The 18,241-nt window shown below is 36.0% G+C and overlaps 1 protein-coding gene and 1 non-coding gene across 2 annotated transcripts; one reads left to right on the forward strand and one right to left on the reverse strand.

Moving 5' to 3' along the window:
- The first annotated feature begins 1,951 nt into the window (after window positions 1-1,951).
- Window positions 1,952-2,033, forward strand: Trnal-aag. Its single transcript has one exon. It is a non-coding gene; the product is annotated as a tRNA-Leu (tRNA).
- A 2,325-nt stretch (window positions 2,034-4,358) lies between these two features.
- LOC123687293 (epoxide hydrolase 4-like) lies at window positions 4,359-17,651 on the reverse strand. The gene is made up of 3 exons (XM_045627028.1): window positions 17,157-17,651; window positions 8,308-8,597; window positions 4,359-5,147 (listed from the first exon to the last, which is right to left on the reverse strand). The coding sequence occupies exons 1-3, from the start codon at window positions 17,376-17,378 to the stop codon at window positions 4,499-4,501; spliced, it is 1,161 nt and encodes a 386-aa protein (XP_045482984.1). The 5' UTR covers window positions 17,379-17,651; the 3' UTR covers window positions 4,359-4,498.
- Window positions 17,652-18,241: the final 590 nt, after the last annotated feature.

Genomic DNA, 18,241 nt, shown 5'->3' on the forward strand with positions numbered 1-18,241 from the left:
ACCACCCTGGGCGAGGGGATGCTCGGGGGTGAGAGTTGAAAGAGAACAGCGCTGATTGGCCCGAATCCCGAGGGCGCACAATAAACCCGAACGTGATTTCCTCAAATTGAAAACACCTCGTCACAATGGCTATGCCCGAGGTGGTTGACATTTTTCTCCCTTCTCAGTGTTTCTGCCTTGGGGTCGATAAATTCGATACGTACGAGCTATGTTAATCCAGTCGAAAACAACAGCTTTAAAATTTTTACGAAAATAATAATTTTGTTCTACAGGGTGTTTCAATGGGAAACGGAAATACTTCACAGGTGCATAGGTGGCACCAAGGCGGTTCTGGAGATACCCATTTATTGGGTCTTACTGTCTTCGTAGCCGAGATACAGGGTGTTTTATGAATTTTGCCCGTTTCTTTCTGAGGTCATATCAAACGAAGCACCCGGTATATTTTTTTTCATATTTGGCAAATATGTTCCTAGTTGAGAGCCTAAACGTATCATGCAATAACCGCCTTGAAAATCTAGGTCCGGGTTAACAAAAAATTATGAATCGTTTGAATCGTCGAAACAACACCCTGTACATCGGAATTTTGAAAATCTGTTTTAATATTCGGAAACACCACTAAAAACTAAACTGAGACGTGTACTGCAAACTTTCGCGCAGACAGTTTTCAAATTCAAATTTTCAACGAAAAAGCGAAGTTTTTGTGAACTTGGATACCTGAAAGTGGTTTGAAGTGATTTTTAACAATGAATTATCAGAAATATTGAATCCATAATTATTTCAAGATGACTTTGTAATTCATTTTCACATTGATTTTCCTTTTTATAGCTGTATACCATTTCAGTTTTTATTTTTGAGTTACTCTCTCGTCGTTTCTCATTACTGCGCCAATTTTCAACGTAAACGTGAAGTTTTTAAGAATTTGGTTAGCTGTAAGTGGTTTCAAGTAACTTTTAGTGATAAAGTCATAAGTTAGTTATTGAGAACATAGTCCTCTTTTGTGTGTAAAGTCTATTGTTTCTTTTAGCAGAGCTGTTTTCACTACTGCGAATAATCATAAAATTTCGTATTGAATCAAGTAGGTTGACATCACTTTGACAGAAGACCATTGTTGTTTAGGATAATTCAGATTTAATAATTATTTTGTTAAAAGTCACTTCAAACCACTTCCAGGTATCCAAGTTCTCAAAAACTTCACTTTTACTTTGAAAATTTGTGCAGTAAAACTGTCCCGAAAATTTGAAGTAGGTACACGTCTCAGTTTAGTTTTTAGTGGTGTTTCCGAATATTAAAACAGATTTTCAAAATTCCGATGTACAGGGTACCTATGCATCTGTGAAGTATTTCCGTTTCGCGATGAAACACCCTGTATAACTACAGACGTTTTATTTTTATAGTTTGTATTTTGATTCATTTATAATTCTTTTTTTTGGTGATCGTTTTTTACCTCAAGTTTTATTTTTCTGAGTTTGTTATCAAAATCGAATAGCTCGGAAAAAACTGTTTTAAATGATGCACTCATCTACAAGGGCGTAGATCAAATTAAAAAAAAATCTTGACGACTTGGCAGAAACACAATTTTAAAATTGACAACATATTGCTATAAATATACTAGCCACAGTATATCTTTTCGAAGATTTGATTCGGATTTTTAAAGTATGATATTCATAGATCGAGGTCACAAGCTAGGAACCGATTTTGAAGTATAAATATTTCTGAGATTCGGATCGATGAATTTTCAAGGCAAAATATAAGAGATTCAGAATATTCTATTTTAAATAATTCGTTAGATATGAAATTCAATTTGGTAAATTTTATTCTTATATCGTGAAGTGCTGGCAGTACATACTGCTCTTAAATGAAATTGAATATTCGTGATAATATTGGATACATAATATTGTCCAATAGAGCAGGAGCGTGATAATTCCTACATAAATACCGCATTTGTCATCAAGGTAGCGTGGCCGAGCGGTCTAAGGCGCTGGTTTAAGGCACCAGTCTCTTCGGAGGCGTGGGTTCGAATCCCACCGCTGCCATATCTTTTTTCCATTTTTATACCTCTGAAAAGAAATTTTTTTTTTGATCATCGTACAAAGGGTACTAATCAATTTCAACAATTATATCTCACCAAAAAAATCCTTTTATTTGTTTTTGAATGGAATTTGAATAGAATTCTGGAATTGATCAAAAAACGAAATCAACACGGCGAAAACTACATTTCTACCTACTTATTTAAAGCATAAAACTTTGTGTGGTTATTCTAATACACTAAATTCACATTGGATCCGATTAGAGTTTTTACTTTTGAAGAGAAAAATGAGGAACATTTGGTCGCTCGTTCAACAACGTGCAAATTGCTTCCCTGGACACCACATCACTGGATGAGGGGCTCTAATGAAAGGATCTCCTTGAAATTTTTGTGATTATTGCACATATTCAAACTAAGATTTTCGTAATAAAAGATCCTTCATCTGTTTACGGTTCTGCTTGTATTTGAAAAATTCTGCAAAATCAACAAGATGTCATTCCAAAGATGAGAACCTTTATCTGTTTCTCATCTTCTACATCAATCTTTGGGATGATGTCTTGTTTAGCTTCCTCTTCTTCCTCAAGAACTTGAGCAGCACATCTTTGAACGCCTCTGGTTCTTTGTACTTGTAAGCTTATTGGGAGGTATTGTACTTGTAAGCTTATCGGGCGGTATTGTACTTGTAGAAGGTACATTCAGCTTTTTTTGCTGAACCATGTGGCGTTTCTAACTCACTAAAGGTTTCATGTAAAGCAAGTTTAACCCTTGATGTTTATTGGCTTGTTCTTTTTCTTCAATAACACTATTCTCTGTCACTCTTAGTAGAGCCACTCAAGCCAGATGTTTTATGCTACCACGAAACTCCTAGGACACCCAAGAGCTTGACTGACATGGCTCAGCTCAGAGATTGTCAAACAGATAAAGGTCATCAGTTTTTGGGTTACATATTCTTTCAGATTTTATTGTTTCATTTTTGGGTACTATTCTCATTGTCTTTGGCGACAAAAAGCAATTAGACATAATGTATTTGTCTAGCCGAATTTGTCGTCATAATACTTGATATAAATGTACCTGCATTATTGTAACAAAAGACTTTCGTGGTATTTGTGCATATAACTTTCTCATTCATAAGGTTCTCAGACAAATACAATAGAGAATATCATTTCCCTACCCCAATTAGTGCGCAGGTACCATGATACCATTGCGCAAGCATAAAACTTAGAGAATAAGAAAAGGAAGAAGAAATTTACGGTGTACAATATGATTTTATTTTTGTAACCCAGGTTTAAAACTGGAAAAAGTGAGAGAACAGTGGAGTAAGATGCGAGGTGATGACCAATTAAGTTAGTATAGTATTCAAGGATGTTTTCAAGTGCTGTATTACAATAAAGTTCTCGTCTGTCGTCCATCAGTGTTTTAATAATCCCCACGAAAACGCGATACCCTAAAATCTAAAAATCAATTGGAAAGAATTTTTTCTCATATCGAAAAAAAATGAAATTCAGATAGGAGTCAGGCTGATATTATTCTCTTCCAACTCCTTTTCAATATATACTCTAAAGAAAGTTTCAAAGAAGCAATGATGAAGATCGAAGGGAGTATTAGGGTTAACGGGGAGATACTGAACAACATATAATATGCTAACGATACAGTCATATTTAGAGCCAACATTGTTTAAGACCTAGAACAAGTGAACAAAATACTCAGGATGACGAATATCTGATAGTCTAGAGTCTAGACCCAAACATCGAAATAAGGTCAAGAAGAAGCCTAGATCAGCACTTGAGCGAATGAAGAGACTTCTAAGTAACGCAGCCTTGGACATAAGACTACGCCATCGAATGGTTAAATTCTATTAACACTCTGTTCTTAAATACGAATTGAAGCCTGGACAGTCAAGTTGACAACTCTGGTGCTAATCGAAGCATGTGAAATGTGGGTCTTTTGCAGAATGCTCAAGTTTTTGTGGACAGATAAAGTGTCGGAAGAGAGGGTGCTAGACAGTGCAGCTAGAGAGCTGCTTACTTCTTAGGGGCGCTCAGTATCAATTGCTCCAATTAAATCATAAAGGTCAAAATAGAGACAAAACAAAGACCAGGAAGAAGACAACAAGCCTGGAAGAAGAATATAGCAGACTGGGCAGGGGTGAATGTCCAAACTTTGCTTCACAACGCCCAAAAGAGCTATGAATTCGCCATGGTTATTGCCAATCTTCACTAGAAGATTGGCACTATGAAAAGAAAGATATTGTTTCTGGTTACAACACTTATATCACTAGTAATACCTGAAATTCGATACAAAAAGGACATAGAACCAATAAAACAAATAAAAGTAAAAGAAATACACTTATAATAAAGATATAGAAATAGTTAATAAACATAAAACTCATACAATAGCAAAATCTTAACATTAGATCTGACGAATCAAATCACTCACTGGGCATATAAAATCAAACAAACCACCCCACCTTCTTCACACAAACCCCTTAGATTTCTCTATGGATGGCACGGCAACAACGCCAGATCTCTTCTGAACGGAATCCAAGACGGAATTCCCTAATTTAACAGTCGAAGACACAGCCCCGTACATCTTCTCCATCAGTCTTTGGGATGGCGTCTTGTTCAGCTTCCTCTTCTTCCTCAGGAACTTGAGCAGCACTTCGTTGAACGCCTCTGGCTTCTCTTGGTGGGGGAAGTGTCCAGCGCCATCTACAATCTTCACCCGTACCTTCTCGCAGTAGTCCGAAGACTTTACGACGGCCTCAAGGCCCAACATCTTATCATTGCTTCCGGTTATGAGAACCGTGTAGACTTCTAGAGATTCGTTGTTGTCTTCTGATATCTTGTTGAAGGGTAGGTTCCTGTAGTAGTTGATGGGACCTGTCCAGTCTTCCTTTCTGGAGAAGGTGTACTTGTAGGCCTCGAGGTAGTTCTCTGGTAGGTATTTGTGATACTCGCTTATGATGCGGACGTCGTGCTTTAGAGCGTCGATTTCTGGTAGATACGGCAACTGGACGCAGTTCAGCCATTGGTTGGAGGACGTGTTCCAGAACATGTTGGGGTGGGGACAAGAGATCGAGATGAATTTGGTGACCAGCGTGGGGTTTTTGTAGACGAAATACCTGAAAATGAAGTAAAGCAATATACTAGTATATTCTAAAATAAGTTGCAGAATAGGCTCTTATTCCAACACGAATGCGAAATTCGAAAACGAGCGACGAAGAGCGAGTTTTCGAACGCAATAGTGTTGGAATTGCCTTCTACAACGAGTATTAGACGATATTTTCTCTATTTCAGTAAAATTTTGTGAAAAATTGTCAAAATTCAATGAAAAATTTAGATTTTATTTTGTTTAGCGATGAAGCGCACTTCTGGTTGAATGGCTACGTCAACAAACAAAACTGCCGCATTTGAAGTGAAGCTAATCCTCAAGTGTATGTCGAAACACCGTTACATCCAGAAAAACTGACCGTTTGGTGCGCTTTATGGGCTGGTGGAATCATGGTCCGTACTTCTTCAAGAACGATGATGGCCAGAATGTAACGGTCAATGGTGATCGGTATAGAGCCATGATTAGTAACTTTTTCATTCCTGAATTGAACAACCATGATGTCCAGGAGCTGTGGTTCCAACAAGACAGCGCAACATGTCACACAGCTCGTGCCACAATCGATTTATTGAAAGACACGTTTGGTGACCGACTAATTTCACGTTTTGGACCAGTGAATTGGCCTCCAAGATCTTGTGATTTAACACCGCTAGACTACTTTCTGTGGGGCTATGTAAAATCATTGGTCTATGCGGATAAGCCACAAACCCTTGACCATTTGGAAGACAACATTTGCCGTGTTATTGCCGATATACGGCCACAAATGTTGGAAAAAGTCATCGAAAATTGGACGTCCAGATTGGACTACATCCGAGCCAGCCATGGCGGTCATATGCCAGAAATCATATTTAAAATGTAATGCCACAAGATTATCTTGCGGATAAATAAAATTCATGACAATCGAATAATCCATCGTTGTTTTATTGCAATTTAAAGTTCTATAGCTCTAAAAAAAACACCCTTTATATCCTAGTGACTTTTGTATTGTATCTTGGCAGTTGGTGTGACTGTTACGAAAATTGACAGATTACGGAATTTGAATATGAATTGTACGTTTCAAATTTTTAAATAATTTACAATTACGCATTAAATTCGTGAATTATATCTGACCAAATCGATTTAAAACCACCAGATTTAAGAGAAATTGCGAATAATGTTGCAAATCATTCCACTATATCCAAATTATATTATATTGACAATTATTGACGTTTGTTGAAATTTGATAGGATTAGAAGTCAGTAAAGACAACCACAAAACGAAAAATATAACTGAAAACGATGAGTTCATTACAGCACTGTTTTTAGAACTGTAATGATCTCATTACGATACTGAAATAGAGAAAATTATTTACCCTTCTAACGCAAATTAGCCTAAAATAGTCAAAGTAAAACAATTTTTAAAGAATATCTAGCAGCAGGATTAAATATAAGTGCTAGGGCTGCGGTAAAAAATATTGTATCGATTGTCCCAAATTCGTTCTAGTGAGGAGATCTCAGAATGGCTTTGAACTAGGTGTACAACTTTGCTTCCTCCGTTTTGCAATAGATGGCTGTAGCGGTAAGTGGTAGTCGGAATAAATAGATCGTAGATGTCATACAAGAAGGTTAAGTATTTGTAAACATCACGCCATCGAAATATTAGTCGATTTGTGTCTGCATCATAAAGTTATTCTTGTTTAAACATGACAGCTTGCGAGCCAATTTCTCGTCAATTGTGGGAGATTTCAATTTTCTGCTTTAATATGAAGGAAACTGCGGCTGAGGCTCATCGAATGCTCTGAAATACCTATGATGAGGTTGCTATTAGTGAAAGAACGTTCTGAGAGTGGTTTCAACAGTTCAAGAACGGTGATTTTGACGTCGAAGACCAGCATGGCAGAGGGAGAGAGAAGGTTTTCGAAGAAGCAGAATTGGAGGCATTACTTCATCAAGGCTCGTGTCAAACGCAACAATAATTGGCAGGATCATTGGGAGTGACGCAACAAGCCATTTCAAAACACCTGAAAGTTATGGAAATGCTTCAGAAACAAGGAAATTGGGTGTCGTACGAGTTGAAGTGGAGAGATGTGAACGGCGTTTGTTTGATTGTGAACATCTGCTTGAAAGGCAAAGACGGGATTTCTGCTTCGCATTGTGACTGGAGACGAAAAATGGGTTCAGTAAGATTAATCCCAAGCACATAAAATCATGGGGATATTCTGGCCATGCTTCCACGTCGACAGCCTAACCGAATATTCACGGTTCCAAGGTGATGCTCAGTATTTGGTGGGACCAGCTCGGCGTAGTGTATTATGAGTTGTTGAAACCGACCGAAACAATCGCAGGCGATCGTTATCGAACGCAATTTATGCGTTAGAGCCAAGTATTGAAAGACAAACGGCAGCAATACAACGAGAGACATGATAAACTGATTCTACAGCATGACAATGCTCGACCCCATCTTGCGAAAGTGATCAAGACATACTTGGAAACGTTGAAATGGGAAGTTCCATCCCACCCGACGTATGCTCCCTCGTACTATCATTTGTTTCGATCAATGGCACATGGCCTGGCTGACCAGCACTTCCGGTAAGATGTAAAAAATTGGATCGATTCGTGAATCGCTTCAAAAGATGACCAGTTTTTTCAATGCGAGATTCGTACACTGCCCGAAAGATGAGAGATAGTAGTGGCCAGCGATGGACAATACTTTGAATCATAAATGTATAACCAGTTTTTTTAAATAAAGTCTTGAATCTCGGAAAAAAAGGCGGAAGCAAAGTTGTAAGCCTATGTAGTTCAATAAGAAATTTTTGAAAAAGGACAAAAGATTGATTTTATTTCTTATAGAAATTTTTATGGTTTAGGTACATATAAAAACAAAAAAGATTGTCTATTAAAACTAAATTTTGTCCTTGGAATTCATTAAAACTCCTGAAATAACTATTTTAATAAGAAAAAAGTTCTTACACTATTGAAAATTGTGAAATGAGGGTAATTTATCATTGTTTTATAAAATGTTGGAAATTGGACGTATTCCTTTGAAGGAGTCATTCATTCATAAATGAAGTCAATAAGGGGTTAAAAGTGGACGGTTTCTGAGCTATACCCAGCGGTTTTTCGATTCTTCAAAAAAAATCTAAAGTCTCAAGGCTTTATTAGTGAAGATGGAATAATAGAAAAATGTCAACTAACCAACCAATAAGGGCGCCAAGATCGTGACCAACGATGGTACAATTTGTGGCTCCTAATGCTGAGATCAACTGCTTCAGTTCTTCCAAAATCACGTCTACACGATAACCGCTCCGCCACTGTGGTTTGTCCGAATCCCCGAACCCCTTGAGATCCATGGCTACCACTCTGTAGTCTTCTGCCAACACCGGTATCTGATGTCGCCATCCCAGCCAAAAATCGGGGAAACCATGAAGAAGTAGAAGTAGTGGGTTGTTTCTTTCTCCGGCTTCTACGTAGTGAATTTTTATACCCTGTGGAAAAAAAAATTAATATAAAGGGTGTTTTTTTTAGAGCTATAGAACTTTAAATCGCAATAAAACAACGATGGATTATTCGATTGACATGAATTCTATTTATCCGCAAGATAATCTTGTGGCATTACATTTTAAATATGATTTCTGGCATATGACCTCCACGGTTGGCTCGGATGTAGTCCAATCTGGACGTCCAATTTTCGATGACTTTTTCCAACATTTGTGGCCGTATATCGGCAATAACACGGCGAATGTTGTCTTCCAAATGGTCAAGGGTTTGTGGCTTATCCGCATAGACCAATGACTTTACATAGCCCCAAAGAAAGTAGTCTAGCGGTGTTAAATCACAAGATGATGGAGGCCAATTCACAGGTCCAAAACGTGTAATTAGGAGGTCACCAAACGTGTCTTTCAATAAATCGATTGTGGCACGAGCTGTGTGACATGTTGCGCCGTCTTGTTGGAACCACAACTCCTGGACATCATGGTTGTTCAATTCAGGAATAAAAAACTTAGTAATCATAGCTCTATACCGATCACCATTGACTGTAACGTTCTGGTCATCATCGTTTTTGAAGAAGTACGGACCAATGATTCCACCAGCCCATAAAGCGCACCAAACAGTCAGTTTTTCAGGATGTAACGGTGTTTCGACATATACTTGAGGATTAGCTCCACTCCAAATGCGGCAGTTTTGTTTGTTGACGTAGCCATTCAACCAGAAGTGCGCTTCATCGCTAAACAAAATTCGCTTATGAAAATCGGGAACAACGGCACATTATAAAATTGCACTATTTGCAAGCGTTGTTCAGGCGTGAGTCTATTCATGATGAATTGCCAAACCAAACTGAGAATAAATCACTTGACAGCTGTTAAATCGGTCGCCATCTTGAACAGTAATGCCAACTTAAAGTTAAAGCACTGCATTTTGATAATTTCACTGAGGTTGACTTTTATTTTTTGGCGAACGTCCAAGAATGTTACTATGAAATTGATCAAAATATGGCAGGAGGCAAAACAGCAAAACGATTATACCACGTCGTCAAGTAGTATATTCACTTATCAATACGCCGTAAATATGGAAAATTTACGGATTCTATTGGTTCATCAGAATATGAGTTGTATAATCAATATAATCAATAAAATACAGAAATCCAACACATAGTTATTTTCCTAAACACAATTACATAATCATATTACAAGAACAAAACTAAATGTACAGGAGCGCTGTGCTTCATATCTATATTTGGGAAAGAGAAAGAAAGCTAACTTTCAAGAGTTCAATGCATTGTTGAAGCGTGTATCGTTCCATTTTAATAGTAGCGCAGTTTTTACTTGTCATATGTAAAAAGATGACAGCTTCCAACCAATATAACATTCAACTATACAGCGATGTCAAAACAATGTTATCTGGAGCTTTTAACTAAGAAAAATTAAAATGCGTTTCAGAAACCCAAAATAACGCTTGATGTTCAATACGCTTTATTAGTGGTGACGTCAAACACCGCCATTTTAGTTCTCCTGTCAGTGTTCGGAATCCAAACAAACCAATTTTCATTCAAATTAGTACGTTGTCGTTGAAGAAATTGGCTTATTTTGATAAATAAAATTATTTAAAGAACCATTTTGCTATTAATTGATAGACAGAAGGAACGAGATTAATGCCAGTAAGTTCGAACTTGAAGTTCAACTAATAAACACGGCTTTTTACAAAATCTGGGGTAGTTTACAGGATTCAAACTTACTGGTATTAACATCGTTCCTTCTGTCTATCAATTAATACTGAAATCGTTTCTCAAATACTCTTATTTATGAAAATAAGCCAATTTCTACAACGACAACGTACTAATTTGAATGATAATTTATTTGTTTGGATTCCGAACACTGACAGGAGAACCAAAAATGGCGGTGTGTGACGTCACACTAATAGAGCGAATTTACGTGTATTGACTACTGTGTTAACTGGTAGAATGTTCAAATAAGGAGTTAACCTTAGTTTCATCAACCCAAATGACGCTTGACTATAGAATTGACAGCTGTTAAGTTGAATTTTACGTTGATTGGCCTTTCAGAAACCGGACGTAAGTCCACCTATAAGAGAACCAGATTGAAGCATATACTCATTTTTCTTGATATCAAAATGAAACCTCGCATTGGAAAATCATTTGGATAGGTATTTTTCTGAAAGTTTCCCGAAGAAAAACAAATGAGGTTAAAACTTTCAGCTACGCCCATGACTCCACTGATTTAAATCCTTATTTTCTCACTTAGGAACACCATTGTTTACCCATAAACACTGTTAATTATTTTAGATGCAGTTTATTATTCCAAAAGCGATTGAATTTCAACATTTATTTCATATCGGGTTTTCAATTAAGCTCATCACGATGTGTTTCAGTGAATTTAACAACAAAATTGAACAAATCACATCATGAAAGTCAATACGTTATCATATTAGGAGCTAAATTTGGCATTTCGTGTAATGTTTGTATGAAATTAGTAAACAGATCGTAATCTTCGATTGTTATCGAATTTATTTATGAATATGTGTGCAATTAACGCTACTATCGAGTTATTGAAGGATGAATATGAAAAAAAAATCATTAATTCTTGATGGTAATTCGTAATATTTTCCATAACCCACTGCGTATTTACGGTCTTGTTCCATTGGAACAATATTATAATTTTATCTTCATCAACTTCTTATTTTAATGGTTAATGTTTCATACTTGTTGTTGTAACAGAAATTAATCTTAGGAGTTAGTAGAATGACTACTTTCTGTGGGGCTATGTGAAGTCATTGGTCTATGCGGATAAGCCACAAACCCTTGACCATTTGGAAGACAACATTCGCCGTGTTATTGCCGATATACGGCAACAAATGTTTGAAAAAGTCATCGAAAACTGGACGTTCAGATTGGACTACATCCGAGCCAGCCGTGGAGGTCATATGCCAGAAATCATATTTAAAATGTAATGCCACAAGATTATCTTGCGGATAAATAAAATTCATGTCAATCGAATAATCCATAGTTGTTTTATTGCAATTTAAAGTTCTATAGCTCTAAAAAAACACCCTTTACGAACCTCTTCACTCGACGTAATTCGCGAAATACAGCTCGAGCTGCGCTCTCGTGATGTTTCGCGAACTATGTCTCGTGAATCGGATATTGTCTATGCTCTTGTGATATTATAACTGAATATGAGTTATTCGTAAAATTGGATATTATATTCGAAAATTTTTGCTATGTTATGTTCATCTTATGCGAATGTGATAATCTTTTATCGGAGAGAATTGGAAAAATTCATATGGAGAATATCCCATTGTTATTCAGACAGATTATTATGTCTATGTTTTGTTTACGGAAATTTTACAGTAGATATGTTCGTAAAAAGGTTCATAGTCCAGACTAGAGACAAATCATTCGCTATAATCGATAATTATTTGTAGTGGAGATTTGTTAGAGGTCAATAAATGCTTGAACGCATTGAATATCAATTTCACACTAATTAAAAAATGAATAAAACATAAGTATAAAAATTTTGAAAAATTTATTGCGAATTCAATTTCAATGAAAAGGGAACCATTATTCACAATGAAAACTATTATTAAATACATTCCTTCTTACTAAATTACTAATTTCTCATTTATAACGGGTGTTTTTTTTTCGAGGTATATAACTTTAAGTTGGCATTACTGTTCAAGATGGCGACCGATTTAACAGCTGTCAAGTGATTTATTCTTAGTTTGGTTTGGCAATTCATCATGAATAGACTCACGCCTGAACAACGCTTGCAAATAATGCAATTTTATTTCGAAAATAATGGTTCTGTGCGGAATACGTATCGCGCACTACGTCCGTTTTATCGTCGACAAAATCGTCCATCAGAGCAGTTAATTCGATTAACCATGGAACGTTTTCGCACCACGTTTACTCTTATTGATAACTCGCATCCCCAGAGACGCCGTACGGTGCGTACAGAAGAAGCTATTGCTGCTGTAGAGCGTAGCATTGAGGAAGACCCGAATGAGTCAATCCGCCATCGAGCACAAGAATTGGATCTGTGTCCATCCACTTTATGGAAGATTTTGCGGAAGGATCTTGGTTTGCGTGCTTACAAAATCCAACTCGTGCAAGAATTGAAGCCAAACGATCATCAAGTAAGGCGTAGATTTGTCGAATGGGCCCAAAATGAGATTGCCGTTGTTCCCGATTTTCATAAGCGAATTTTGTTTAGCGATGAAGCGCACTTCTGGTTGAATGGCTACGTCAACAAACACAACTGCCGCATTTGGAGTGAAGCTAATCCTCAAGTGTATGTCGAAACACCGTTACATCCAGAAAAACTCACTGTTTGGTGCGCTTTATGGTCTGGTGGAATCATTGGTCCGTACTTCTACAAAAACGATGATGACCAGAACGTTACAGTCAATGGTGGGTATAGAGCCATGATTACTAACTTTTTTTTTCCTGAATTGAACAACCATGATGTCCAGGAGCTGTGGTTCCAACAAGACGGCGCAATATGTCACACAGCTCGTGCCACAATCGATTTATTGAAAGGCACGTTTGGTTACCGCCTAATTTCACGTTTTGGACCTGTGAATTGGCCTCCAAGATCTTGTGATTTAACACCGCTAGACTACCTTCTGTGGGGCTATGTAAAGTCATTGGTCTATGCGGATAAGCCACAAACCCTTGACCATTTGGAAGACAACATTCACCGTGTTATTGCAGATATACGGCAACAAATGTTGGAAAAAGTCATCGAAAATTGGACGTCCAGATTGGACTACATCCGAGCCAGCCGTGACGGTCATATGCCAGAAATCATATTTAATATGTAATGCCACAAGATTATCTTGCGGATTAAAAAAATTCATGTCAATCGAATAATCCATCGTTGCTTTATTGCAATATAAAGTTCTATAGCTCTAAAAAAACACCCTTTATTATTAAATACATTCCTTCTCACTAAATTACTTATTTATCATTTATACAGATCACTACGTCAGATTATCTGTATTTTTCGAATTTTGAGTCAGAAATGGTCTCAACCGATAAGGATCGATACACTGATGATAAATTTCTCCTTAAATTCAATTATATCCGTTCGTAAGTACGAAAACTCTTGAACGGAAAACCTAGAAACTTGATATCGTTACACCAACAGATCGTCTAGGTTAAAATTCAGTTTTCAGGTATTTGTAAAATAATAACTTGAAGGTTTTTCTACCAAATTCCATTGAGATCAAATCTTCTGTACCCCCCATCTGAATAAATTAACCCTATGAAAAATAATTTATCGTTTTATTTTATATTCGTATACTTAAATATATTTTATAATTTTTGGAAAATAACTAGGGAATTTTTTCAAGAATTATTTTGGAATAAAAAAAAGCCGAATGAATATAAGTTCCATCGATGTAGAAATAATAAACAATCACAAAAAATTTGCAGAATCCCTGATATCTAATCAAATCTCAAATATGTCAAGTTCACGTGTTTATTTCATTAATCAAAGTTTATTTATTATAAAATATTAATCGGCGTCAGTGAATTCTGAATAGATACCTATTGAATATCAGTCGAAGTCGATTCACTCGAAAATAATGAATATTTTCTTCATATCTACAGCCCAATTTACTGAGGATCAATCTACAATTCTAATTATGCAGATATTCAGGCTGAGTAGTATTAAAGTTGTAGATCAAATTTAATCAGAGATTCCCCTCATAAAAAAACTTGTTTCATTTACCATTTTTCCACAAAAGATACAGGCTGTTTAATTTTCCTTTCTAGCTCCAAAATAACTAAGGGACATATTCTTCAATTTTAATACTTTTCTATTGCTACGTAACCAAATTTGATCAAAATCGGAAAAATAGAACGAGAAATATTGAGATATCCCTCAAATTTCAAATGAGCACATGACCAAAGCATATTCGTGTATTCAAAAGGGCTTAAATTTCAATATAACCACTCACGACCAATCCGAATTTTCATACCAAATTTCATAAACATTTTCGAAAAGTTTTTTCGTATTTATGATTTTCCTTCAATCTAATGAAAAAGATAAGGAAATTCGGCGTTCGGAATGGAATTTTTTGTTATTTTTTCAGTTTAATCGTTGATCCTTCAGAGAAAGTTCCAGTTTTCAATTTTTCTAGGAAAATTTGATGTACCTACTCGACTTTGGACTGGTCATTTTCGTTGCTATACAGGCTGGTCCAGATTTAAGTGCAATACCTAGTGGTGGTGTCGGATAGAACAACTCTTTTGATGAAAAAAAATTCCTATAGACATATATCCTAACAAGCTTCGTTTTCGAGATACAATGTGTTGAAGTTTGAAAAAAACAGTGTTTTACTGATAAGTCTTATATTATTACATTCATTGTTTTAATTTTTAGGTATTGAAGTCTTGATAATGTAATGTTTCGAATTAGGTAAGTGCCTCCTGACAAAATTATCCAGTGGCATAAATATAGGGGTGCGAGGATGATTTTTTTTATCGAAAATCTACACCACTGTCTTTTTTTCGAAAAAATTGTTACATTTCTGAAATCAACAGGGCGTCATAAAAAAAGGTTCCTTGAATTATACCATAGAATGTACCATATTTTCGAGGAAATCGAGTCCAAAGCAAATACTATCCACAAAAATAAAAAAAAATCAATTATTGAATTTTTCCAATTAGTGATGAATAAAATTACAAAAATTGATGTAATGTATTGTAACGTTTTCATTTGGCATTTAATTGAACATTTCAGAAAGAAAATTCATCAGATACTTAAACAATAAAAAATATGTATTCACAAAAAATTTTTATTATTCTAGTGCCGTTCAGAAATATTCAATTGAATGCCATCTGAGGGCATTATACACTACGTCAATTTTTGTACTTTGGATTTTTGTAGTTAGTAAGAAAAAAATTCAACCTTTTTTTTCCACGAAGTTGATTTCAGAATTGAAACTTTTTTTCCAGAAAAAAGATAGTGGTGTAGATTTTCAATAAGAAAAGAGAGAATAAGAAATAAATTATCGTACCTATATGAATAGTCAAATTTTGAATCTGTCTGTCTGTGCCTCAAAGTAATAAACATAGATAGAGGGAGCATATGTCATTTTCAGTAGGCAAATTTTGTCCCCAACATGAGCTATCAAATTTGACATGGAGCGCGCGGAAATGAAAACATATCAGTGATACGATTTTTCACTCAATACGCGAGTTTCTCCACAAAGAACTCACTTCTCATGTCCCATAGTGAATCAACGTTTCATATTAACTCGAAATATATTGAAATAAATACCTAAATATATCAGAAATTCAGAAAACAAACTTCAAGCGCGCAAATGACGTTAAACAACCGATGACACTAGGAGAGCAAAAGTTGCCAAACCTTGGATTTCAGCAGGTAGATATAGTAAATAATAAATATTCTGCTTATTATAAATTCGACAATCAGGAAGAATATCGGATTCCAAATATTCAAATTTGCATATTTAATCGGGAATCGATCAAATAAATATACTAAATTCAATATAATATACATTCGTTATGATATAGTAAAATAATGGATTTAAAAATACACTAGGGGTATAAATTAAAGGATCAAAATAAAATTCGAAATTTTAAGCGGTTTTTCAAATGGATGTATTTTCGATAACAATGGTCGTATCTCAATTTGAAGAGAAGCTTTTTGAAGCTTGAAGTTTATAGTTTGAAGATCTCATGATGACAAAATTTTTCAAGCAACGTGTACCGCTCAATCCTAAGGAATACAGTGTCTAAAATTTCTGCGAAATTTTCTCAGTTTTTATTTTTGGCCTACAGACTTGGGAATTTTTTCTCCAACTTAACCACCATATGGATGAGATAACTTGTTCATTCAGCTTCAATATCCTTCTTTTAAAATTTCGATACGAGCATTTCTCTCTGAAATATCGAACTTTGAATTGAAAAGGACCTTTTTGTATTTAACCATCAATATCTCACCAATCAATGTTTGCACAGAAAATTTAGGGGATGTTTTGAAATCTTGAATGAATTCTCTACAAGAAGTAGCTATGGTATTTTCGGAAAAAAATTTTCTTCGTTTTCTACATTAATTTGAAAAGTTGATAAAAAAAAGGGCTTTTGGAGGCTTTTTGGATAATCAAGCGCTGAATTGAAAATATCAAAAAACCATCTTTGTTGAGTGTGCGTTTTACAGACCCAGAGAATTTCAATTCAATCCATGGAGCGGTTTTTTTGTTTCATTCGATCGAATTTTCGAAAAATTAAAGGATTTATTCCACTGGTATATATCACAATCCGACAACGTAATCTAACCATGTTTGGGCACATGTAAAAATTGCGTATACTACCTCTATCTAAGTTTATTACTCTATGTTCTGAACAAATCGCAAATTACAGAACTAACCACCTCAAGCCATCTCTAAAATACCCCCACATCCACGCCACTGCCTCATCCAAATCAAAAATTCAATCAACCAAGTGTTTTTCGTGACTCACCGAACGAACATCGGGAATAACCTAAAAATCGACTAACCTTCAATTTGACATATTTATGTTGACCTATAGACGAGTCCTCCAAACAGCTAGGAGGACTATCGCGCACATTGGCTCTGGAATACTCCAGGTTCCCATTCCACAGGTACTTCAGCAACCTCTTCGAAAGCACCCACAGCCCGTAAACGCACGAGAAAAAGTGTATTTTCAGGGAATCCCAGAGAGAAACTGAAACTATGCACGCACTGTTCATTTTGCCCATATTGTCCGGTTTTTTACTCGTAAATACGCGCGTGGAGAAAACATTTGTCGATTTGACGCTTATCGTTTCATCGATATTCGAGTGTGATCATCTGTGTGCCCCCTGACATGCCATAGGAGCGACTGTGGCATGAACTGCATCCTCTTATGTTGTTTCAAATCTCGGATACGATACCGAAAATTTTCAATCAAAGGTCGGACGTAATCTTTTAGATACAATCCAATTGAGTTTAACGTTATCGGACGGATAATTTACGTTGAAAAAGTGACCGATATGTTGAAAAGTCAACGGCGTTTTGATTTGGTGTCGTTGCATGGGTGAGATAATTGGATTTTACGTCACTAGTGCGCAAACTGATTTTCGCACTTTATGTTTAATACATTTAATAATAGATTTGTAGTCCGAAATCCGAAGCTCACTGAAAGCGCCTCGAGAAGAAAAAAACTTCCGAGGGCGTAGAAATGGGGGGTAATTAAACCCTCCCCCCAAGTTTTCCAAAATAAAAAATTCAAGAATTCTCTCAAAGACGAAGAATGAACAATTTTAGATAAAATGAACCAATAATCTTTTTACTTTTCTTCGAAATCAACACAGCAGCAACATTTGGACCATTTTACAGTATACAGGGTATTTCGTTTCCCAAAAACGAAAATACATCACAGGTGCATAGGTGGCACCAAGGTGGTTCTGGAGATACCCCTTTTATTGGGTCTTACTGTCTTTGTAGCCGAGGTACAGGGTGTTTTATGAGTTTTGCCCGTTTCTTTTTGAGGCCATATCAAACGAACCACCCGGTATATTTTCTTCATATTTGGCAAATATGTTCCTAATTGAGAGCCCAAACGTATCATGCAATAACCGCC

The sequence above is a fragment of the Harmonia axyridis genome, chromosome 1 (genome assembly GCF_914767665.1).
Source record: "Harmonia axyridis chromosome 1, icHarAxyr1.1, whole genome shotgun sequence".
Classification (NCBI taxonomy): Eukaryota; Metazoa; Arthropoda; class Insecta; order Coleoptera; family Coccinellidae; genus Harmonia; species Harmonia axyridis.